General features: G+C 48.7%; 1 protein-coding gene across 1 annotated transcript; it reads left to right on the top strand.

The window, feature by feature from the left end:
- Positions 1–1837: 1837 nt before the first annotated feature.
- LOC140208352 (probable G-protein coupled receptor 139) lies at positions 1838–4216 on the top strand. Its single transcript, XM_072276955.1, has 2 exons — positions 1838–1904; positions 3306–4216. The coding sequence occupies exons 1-2, from the start codon at positions 1838–1840 to the stop codon at positions 4214–4216; spliced, it is 978 nt and encodes a 325-aa protein (XP_072133056.1).
- Positions 4217–9996: the final 5780 nt, after the last annotated feature.

Raw genomic sequence — 9996 nt, 5'->3', positions numbered from 1 at the left:
TACCGAAGAGAAGTATTCATTGAGGACCTCGCTCACTTCCACAGCCTCCAGGCACATCTTCCCACCTTTATCTCTAATCGGTCCTACCTTCACTCCTGTCATCATTTTTTCCTTCACATAATTGAAGAATGCCTTGGGGTTTTCCTTTACCCTACTCGCCAAGGCCTTCTCATGCGCGCTTCATGTTCTTCTCAGCCCCTTCTTAAGCTCCTTTCTTGCTTCCCTATATTCCTAATAGACCTATCTAATCTTTGCTTCCTAAACCTCATGTATGCTGCCTTCTTCCTCCTGACTAGATTTTCCAGCTCACTTGTCACCCATGGTTCCTTCACCCTACCATTCTTTATCTTCCTCACCGGGACAAATTTATCCCTTACAAATTTATCCTCGCAAGAGATCTCTAAACATTGACCACGTGTCCAGAGTACATTTCACTGCAAAAACATCATCCCAATTCACACCCGCAAGTTCTAGCCTTAGAGCCTCATAATTTGCCTTTCCCCAATTAAAAATTTTCCTGTCTTCTTTGATTCTATCCTTTTCCATGATAATGCTAAAGGCCAGGGAGTGGTGGTCACTGTCCCCCAGATGCACACCCACTGAGAGATCTGTGACCTGACCCGGTTCATTACCTAGTACTAGATCTAGCATGGCATCCCCCCTCGTGGGCCTGTCCACATACTGGCAAGACCCGACGCAGACTGGGAGATCGGTTTGCTGAACACCTACGCTCCCTCCGCCAGAGAAAGCAGGATCTCCCAGTGGCCACACATTTTAATTCCACATCCCATTCCCATTCTGATATGTCCAACCACGGCCTTATCTACTGTAAAGATGAAGCCACACTCAGGTTGGAGGAACAACACCTTATATTTCGTCTGGGTAGCCTCCAACCTGATGGCATGAACATTGACTTCTCTAACTTCCGCTAATGCCCCACCTCCCCCTCGTACCACAACCGTTATTTATATACACACATTCTTACTTTCTCTCACTCTCCTTTTTCTCCCTCTGTTGCTCTGACTATACCTCTTGCCCATCCTCTGGTTCCATCCCGCCCTTGTCTTTCTCCCTGGGCCTCTTGTCCCATGATCCTCTCATATCCCTTTTGCCAATCACCTGTCCAGCTCTTGGCTCCATCCCTCTCCCTCCTGTCTTCTCCTATCATTTTGGATCTCCCCCTCCCTCTCCCACTTTCAAATCTCTTACTCACTCTTCCTTCCGTTAGTCCTGACGAGGGGTCTCGGCCCGAAACATCGACTGTACCTCTTCATAGAGATGCTGCCTGGCCTGCTGCGTTCACCAGCAACTTTGATGCTTAATGCAGAGATTGATAGTTTCTTGATTGTGTCTGACATCAAAGGTTACAGGGAGAAGGTGGGGAACTGGGGCTGAGGAGGAGAAAAAAAAGGATTAGTCATGATTGAACAGAGGAGCAGACACGATGGGCCAGATGACCTAATTCTGATCATACGTCTTGTAGTCTAATATATCACTGGTCTATGATGACAAACACCATGGAGTCTAGGAACGGACAACATCAACAATAACAATTATGAAAGTGAGAGGTGAGCCTGAGAGTGTTTCACAACAGCATTCACTGACTTCCCGAATCGACATCTGTCTGAGATTTTGCAATTCTTCATCAATTTGGGATTTTACTTTAACGAGATCATGTTTATTTTTACCCCAGCTGTTGGAAGACACGTCAGCCTTGTGTAGTATTGAATATTCAGTGTGCTGGAGCAAGTGTAAATGAATGACCGCGGAGATTCATCAGCTTAAAGTTTTCTCACCGAGATCGCAGGCAGCTGCAAGAGGTTGAATCTCACACAACATGCTTGAAATATTTTACCGTGTGAGAAAGATATGGTTCATGGTCATTGCCGTCATTGGTGTTCCTGGTAAGAACAGAGGCGAATTAACATTTACTCATCCATGTGCGCGGTCTTTGGACTCGTTCGGTTACTGACAGCGTTGTGATGCCGGTGTATCCGTGAGTGCGATGCAGCCATTGTGACAAAACCCTGTGTTCCTTCAGCGATTCCCTTCCAGTTTAATCGGTAGCCTCGACTGAAAGTAGACCGGCATTTGAAACAGATGTAGAGTGGAAGCTCGGGGGCATGGATACATTTAGCGGATTCACGGCCGGCAGTTTTGATTTATCAACGGAAAGCCGCTGTGAAAGTAAATTCTCATCATCCACTGTGCTTGTCACCTCTTGCGGGCTACATAGTGTTATTCTGTATCAATAGCGGAACGTATTTTAAATTTTAAAGAAACTGATGCAAGCTCGAAGGGAACAAGGAAAGCGAAACCCCAGTGAGATGGAGGGGAGAAAAGTAGACATCACTTCTGTGTTAAACGTGGAACTATCGGGAGATGTCAAATTTCAAATAAGCTGCATGTGTGTTTTACTGGACCAGGTTTTGCTTCCGCACCCCATTATCCATGAAGTGAAGTGAGAGTTCAGAGCCAACACAGCGGTGTCCTGTAGAGGTCACTCCGCTCTGGAAAAAACAAGCACCGAAGCAATTACAGTAATGCTGCAGTACTGGAGCAATCCTTAAAGATGCAGACGTTTTAAAGAACTCATCTTGTCTTTCCTTTGGAAATTGGATGGTTAAGCACTAACATGCGCAATACATGACACAAACCCGGCAGACCCTTTGGAAACGAAATTGAGAACTTTCTGAACGGACATGGTCTGAAGGAAACCCGAAGAATAGCAGCGCAGATTTGAAATGAACAGAGGGTCCCTGTGGGGTGGGGGAGGCAAACGGGGAGTCGAGCAGGAGTCGAAGGGGAGAAAGAGACTTGATTTGAAATTTGTAGTTTGTAAGTGACAGGAGCAGAGGGAGCAGTCTATCACTGTCCGGGGAGAGTGCCAGAGCGGAGGTGACGGGAACGCGGCAATCACCATCGTTGAAGAGTTTGCGGAGGTAACCTGGCTTTACACATCAGTCGAAAACCTGATGCTGGGAGATTTATACTGATTTCATCAAAGGGCCCCCGGCGATTAGATGACAATTCCTCCTTCCCAAACACTGGTCCTGTTCCGGTAACCAGTACCGTACCACTTCACCCAGCGTACACGCATTTTCGGCATCAGCAACTCACACTCTATAACTTTCAAACCTCCAGAGATGAGTTGTCTGCAAAGTTTGATTGTTCTCAATTCCCAGCTTATCTCAGACCTGAGACGAGCACCACAGCAAGACAGTAATTCACTTTCTTTCTTTCTTTCTTTCTTTCTTTCTTTCTTTCTTTCTTTCTTTCTTTCTTTATTGTTCCTGTTTCCCCAGTGAATTTAGTGGCGATTGTGATCCTGTCCCGTGGAAAGTGCGGCCTTTCCACCTGCACCACTCGCTACCTGGTGGCCATGGCAACGGCGGATCTGTTAACCATCATCTTTGCCGTCATATTTTGGCGGGTCAGTTATTATTACTTCCCCGGAACTTTCCTGGACATCACGCCCGTGTGTAGTGTGATCTCTGCCCTGGGACAGGCAGCCACAGACTGTTCTGTCTGGTTCACTGTCATGTTTACCTCTGATCGGTTCGTCGCCATCTGTTGTCAGAAACGGAAAGCAAAGTATTACACCGGGAAAACCGCGGCTGTGGTTTTGACAACAACCGGCGTTTCACTCTGTTTTAAAAGTGTGCCCTACTTCTTTCGATATCGTCCTGTGAAAGTGATTGACAATATACCCTGGGACTGTATTATAAAGCCCGGCTCCTTTACCGATCCCAGGTGGGTGGGATATAGATGGTTCTCTAAAGTTCTAACGCCATTACTCCCGGTCGTGTTAATACTCCTGTTCAACGCGCTGACAGTCAGACACATTTTAGTGACCAGTCAGGTCCGTAAGCGGCTGAGGGGGCAGAGTAAGGCGGAGAACCGCAGTGACCCGGAGATGGAGAGCAGGAGGAGGTCTGTGATCTTACTTCTCACCATCTCCGGCAGCTTCATCGTCCTGTGGTCGGTGAGTGTTGCCGAATTCCTTTATTATATCGTTGCCGGATTGGATCAGAATAATTACAGCGATTCGGAATACATATTTCAACACACCGGATACATGCTGATGATATTAAGTTGCTGCACAAACACGTTTATTTATGGGGTAACCCAGTCCCAGTTCAGAGAGCAATTCATCAGCGCAGCGACATATCCGCTCACGTCAATTATTCTATTAATTAATAAACAAGCTATCTAAGTTTTTCTTGGAGGCGGTCGCAGTACCTACCACGTTCACACGACAGCACTGGCCGTGTTTGAAGAATTGGGAGCGGGGAGAATGAAACTGGTTTGAACCCGATGGAGACACAGCACACGGACAGACTTTTCGGCACCGGCATTCCGCCACCACAGCCTCGTACCAATGATTAAACTCAACCCAGCTTTTGTTTTTGTTCTCACCAAATTCCGCTCTCGTCACCGCAACTCGCCTATCGATAATAATAAAGCGGGACAGGATCTGAGGACATCCCAGACCAAGTCGGCAGAAATGCAACTTATTCGTTACTTTAGTCTTTCGGATAAGAATGAAATAAAAAAGAAAGTCAACAATCTGCACGAACTTACTTGCAGATGGACTTCGCATCAGATGAACCTGTTATGCAAAATTATTTAACTGTGCAGAACTCATGCAATCTGATCATCGTTGTGCAAATTTCTGTGGAAAACCCCAATGCTACTCTGCTTTCTGATTTCTAATAAATTTCCATCCGAGCATTCTGAATGTTGAATCGCCTCAGCGTTCACTCCTGTACAATCGCCTGTTTATTACTACTTTCATTTTTTTTTCTCTGCTGAAACTGGTAAAACGTGAAGTATGAACATTCTTAATTGCTATGAACTTTCGGATTATTCGAGTGGTATTTAGTAGTGTGGCTTTCTGTACATTAATGATGCCGGGTAGGCCTAAGTGTGTAATGTTATTGTGAAGGGACTATGGGATGAAACCAGTTGTAGATATTACTGTTTGGACAATGTATGGCCCGTTCTTGAGACATACTCTTTCAATTTCATTTTTCACGTCGGTATCTTTCTGTTGTTTTCAACCTATTGATGTCTGTACGTTCTATGCGTTTAGGATGGCAATATCTATTAAGTATGTAGTTTTTGCATGTTTATCCTGGAATATTATATCCAGACGAGTATGATGTATAATGCATAGGTCGTAATATAATTAGAGCATAGAACATAGAACGTAGCAAACCTACAGCAAACACAGGCCCTTCGATCCACCAAGCTGTGCCGAACAGGTTCTTACTTTAGAAGTTACCTAGGGTTACCCATAGCCCTGTATTTTGTCCAACCTCCATGTACAATTGTAGGACTCCGACCCTTGAACTGATCAGAATTGTATTTATATTAATGTCTGGTATCTTTCATGACTTTGTATTTAAAGCAAAATTTTGGTGAACAATGCTTGCCACTAGATGGCGCTCGTGTAGGTCATCGGATTGAAGTAAACAGCAGCAGGATCCTGGAATGTGTTGGATCGTTTTTAGTTTCTCTTAGCGTTGTTTTTTTTTTGTTTTAATCGTCTTTTAATGTGTTGTTTTTTTATTGTGTAATTCTGATATTTTTGTGATAATCTCCTCTTAGGGAATTCCCTTTTCCACACAAGACTCAGATCCAGGTATTCGTTAGGAGTCTGTTTGTTTACGTGACCTGGAGAGTCGTCCCTCCGGAGAGAAACAACTCCGGTTACAGTCAGTACACGCGCCTTGTTTATTGTTGATTCTAACGGATTTAGTTATTCAACATTCCCATCTTTGGTCTTGTTCCAAGGAAGCTCGAGGGAAACACACCGAAGTCACGTGGCCTGGTGGTGTACAGCTGCAAGCTGGAAGACAGTACCATGTAGTCTCATGTCTACAGCGGGAGGCTAAAGGGCAACGCCAGGATTCTCTGCTGATGCAGGCATTCAGCAATACAGACACTCAATTCTATATTCTCGCAAAGGTAGTTACCAGATCCTGTTGGCCAAAATCCACCACAGTCCCCTCCTTTTTGATCATTCTGATCAATTCTCCTCCTCGGGACGGGGACGGGGGTGGGGGTGGCGGTGGGGTTCATATGAAGGGGAAAAGGACACTTGGCCAGACAGGTTTCCTCATCATACTCCAGATCGCTGGTCTGTCGCTGGTCGGGCAGCTCGGGTCCCCTGGTTCACTGAGGAAAGATACCTTTGGCGGAAGTGTGCGCGAAGGAAGATGTCAGGAGGGGCACCGCGCATTTTAATAAAGTAACCACCACCATGATTAAGAACGGGATTAGGCCGTAACGGGGAATTGTGGCCCACTGCTCCCCCAGGAGTCCATGAAAGGACCACCACCATCCTTTTTTGGCGAGTATGCCATCTACGGCCATCCTATTCTGCAAACTACTTCAGCTGTGATGGCTTCCGTTTGTTGCTGGGTTCTTTCCAACGTTAGCATATTCGTCAGTCATACGCATTAACGTATTAGGTAGTACGTGTGATATGCTCTCCTGTTTCCCCCTCCCCCACCAATGTTCTCTTCATTCCTGCCCATATCAGCAGGGGGTGCCAGCTTTGTTCGAAGTCGACGGGTATTTTCCTCTTGCACCGAATATCATCGATCCAATCGGCCTTCCCTTCGAGTTTGACCGCAGTTCGACTGACGAGAAGTACCTGGTACGGTGTTTCGCACCGGGGAGAGAGATAGAATTATTTTTTGAACGTTTGTACGTATACCACGTCACGTGGCATAAATGGATGAGTGTTTCCCTCCCCCGGCGGAGGTAGTCCCCACTCTACATGTTTCTGGTTCATTCAAAAAATCTCCCCAAAGGCCTTCGCTGCTTCAATGATCTTTTCATCTGTCCAAATCCGAGTGATGTTACCTCCTTCCAGTGGGGGATGGGATCCGGCAGGCATGGGGCGTCCCGCTTGGAGCACAAACGGGGTCAATTCGGTTGTCCTGATTTCGTAAGGTGTACAGGACGATTGGCAGCGCCTCGGGGTTTAACACAGATACTTGACCTGTTTTAGCCAGAGTATCTTTTAATACCCCGTTCAATCGTTCCAACAGGTCAGGGACCGTGCTTGATACGGGAGGTGTGATTCCCATCCCAAGCCCAGAGCCCGACTCAAGTCATTAATTAACCTCCGGGTAAAGTGGGTTCCCCTGTCCCTATTGTTTTGGTGAGGAACCCTGAAGCGGAGAACGATATCCTTCATCAGGGACTTGACCACAATTCCGGTACCATCTTTTCGGGTCGGAAAGGCCTCCAACCACTAGAAAACATCAACTGCCAATTATTCGACCCGTTCCCGAGCCGGCATGTACACAAAGTCCGCCTGCAGCTAGGCGAAAGGAGCCTCTGCCGGGGGAAGATGGTCGAATATAGCGGGCGAATCCCCTGTATTATATATTTGACAAATTTCACAACCTTGTACAGTGTGCTCGCCCGCTGCTGATAGACCTGGTGACACCCACTGTTTTGATACCTGGTGTATAATATCTGCTTTCCCTACATACCCCCGCCCGTGACTTACGCGAACGAGGGTGGGTCGGAGACTCTGGATGCAAACCGGCCGCCAGCAGGGCGGCGCCACGCAGAGTCAGGAGCACATTTAGTTTTCCCTGCGGTGGGGCAGATCGTCGGGCCGCTACTGGGTCCTGTGGGGTGGGTCCGGTGGGCGGTGTAACTTTACACACAGCTTGGACAGGTCTTTGTAGGTGCTCGTCTCCCGCAGCGGCCTGCTTAACTGCTTTATCTGCTGCCGCGTTGCCGCCGTCGCGCTATCCGCGGCATCAGTGCGTGCGTCGCAATTCATTATTACTAAACGACTCGGCACCTGCACCGCCTGTAGCAGATTAGCCATCAAACTGGCGTGTTGTTTAGGCTTCCCAGATGATGTAATAAAACCCCTAATTTCCAGAGGGACCTAAAATCGTGTACCACCCGAAAGGGGAAAGCAGTGTCCGTATCGATCTTCCCGGCGGCCAAAATACAGGTTTTAGTGATAGCGAATAACTCAGCTGCCTGAGCAGATGTGCCCAGGTGATCGGTGGCCAGCTCCAATGTCTCGTAGGGTGTGACAATCGCACAACCTGCCGGGATCGTATGATCATTGAACTTGCAGGAGTCGTCTGTAAAAAAAGATTAATATCGGGATTATCTGGGGGTGGGGTGCTGGGGGCTGTTGAGAGGCCGGGGTTTGGTAGCTAACAGATCGGGCCGGCGCGAGGTGACCATCTCGACAACTTTCCTGTACGAATCCAAAGGCGTAACAAGAGTCAATGTAGTTCTTGCCGGCGGCCCGAACACAGGGCTGGGTTAAAACGAAAACTCAGCTGCCTGAGCGGATATACGTAGGTTTTCGGCGACTACCTTCAGTGTCTCGTCGGATGTGACAATTGCACAGCCTGCCGGGATGGTATGATCATTGAGTCTACAGGGGGAGCCTTCCGTAAAGAGAGTGACATCGGGATTATCCAGGGGATAGCTAAGAGATCGGGCAGGGGCAAGGTGACCACCTCGACTACTGTCACGCAGTAATTGGTTTCGGGAGGACCAGGGAGAGGCATTAAGGTGGAAGGATCTGGGGCTGGTGCTCTTTGAAAAGAGAGTTTCCGTTTACTTAGCAGCATCATTTATGGCCCGTTCGGCGAGCCGTGGTAAAATGCTGCGTGGCTGCTGAGATGAGTAGCGGCAGCGCTGCGTGGGGAGTCAGGACAGCAGGGTCATGATCCAAGACCAATGGCCTGGCCTACTCCACCACAAAGGCGACGGCGGCCGCAGTGCGGAGGCGGCACTGCAGGCCGCGGACACGGGGTGCGGAGGGGTCGAATAGTAGGCTACAGGCCGCCGAGGTTCACCGTGTTTTAGGTCAAGACAGCCCCAGCATAGCCCTGTTTTCCATGCACAAAAAACTGGAAGGATTCCCGATAGTTCGGTAGTCCTGGCTGGTGCGCTGGCCTGCGTTAACGCCTCTTTGGACGGTGAAGGATATTTTTCTTTTTTGCATTTGCTCCGTCCATTGGATGATTTCCGGCACAATTCGTATCAAATCCTCCCGAAGGGTCGCGTCGCAGATCCTGTATTCGGCGACCCGGTGCCTACCAGAGTTTGTCATGCCTAGAAACGTCATCATTTGCTTTTTGCTGTCTACTCAGGAACCCGTGTGACGGCAGAAGTAGGTTCGGCGCCCGCCTGCGATGTACACCCCAGGTAGGTGACTACTGTTTGTCTGTACTGGAACTGAGACAGGGAGGCTGGATAACCCTTGGCCGCCAGGTGATTTAAAACTATAATGGAGCCCTTTCTACATGCGGCCAGAGTTTGTGAAGCGAGTAGCAAGTCGTCGGCGTACTGTAACAGAGCGCTACCTTCAGAGAGGGGTATATCAGCCGGACTGATTCTGACCGCAGCGGCACATTCAGCCTGGCATTCCGTGTGTGCTTGAGGAAGTCCGGTCAGTGTACGGTGTTGGCCATTGTCACTGAAGGCAAGTAGGTCCTGGCTGTCTTCGTACAGGGGGATGGCGATGAGGGAAGAGCTGAAGCCGGTTACAGTGTACAAGCGGCTTTGGGAGGGATTCGAGTTCAGTGTAACATTGGTGTCCGCACAGCAGGCCGAATCCGTTGCACGACTTGATCAATGGCCCTCAGGTCCTGTACGAACCGTCATTGCTCAGGGCTTCTCAGTTTAGAGACCGGCAAAATAGGTGTGTTGCAAGGGCGCTGAGTGGGCCGAAGCACCCCTTGTTGTGGTAGGGTCTCGATCGCTGGCCTGATGCCCCTCAAGGCGTCCAGCGACAGGGGTACTGTCGGGTAGGTAGGCGCCTAGTCTGCTTTATTCACCCGGTGGGGGGTTACTATCTTGACAAGGCCTGCCTGATATTAACGTTGAGCCCATAATTCTGGGTTCACCTGCTGAATGACGGCAGTTCCTGACGAGTGGGATTGCGGAGCGGGCGGGGGATGATGACGAGAACATGTCCCTTCTGCTTGCCTG

This window comes from Mobula birostris, chromosome 13 (genome assembly GCF_030028105.1).
Source record: "Mobula birostris isolate sMobBir1 chromosome 13, sMobBir1.hap1, whole genome shotgun sequence".
NCBI classification, from domain to species: domain Eukaryota; kingdom Metazoa; phylum Chordata; class Chondrichthyes; order Myliobatiformes; family Myliobatidae; genus Mobula; species Mobula birostris.
This window is presented reverse-complemented; position numbering and strand designations above follow the sequence as displayed.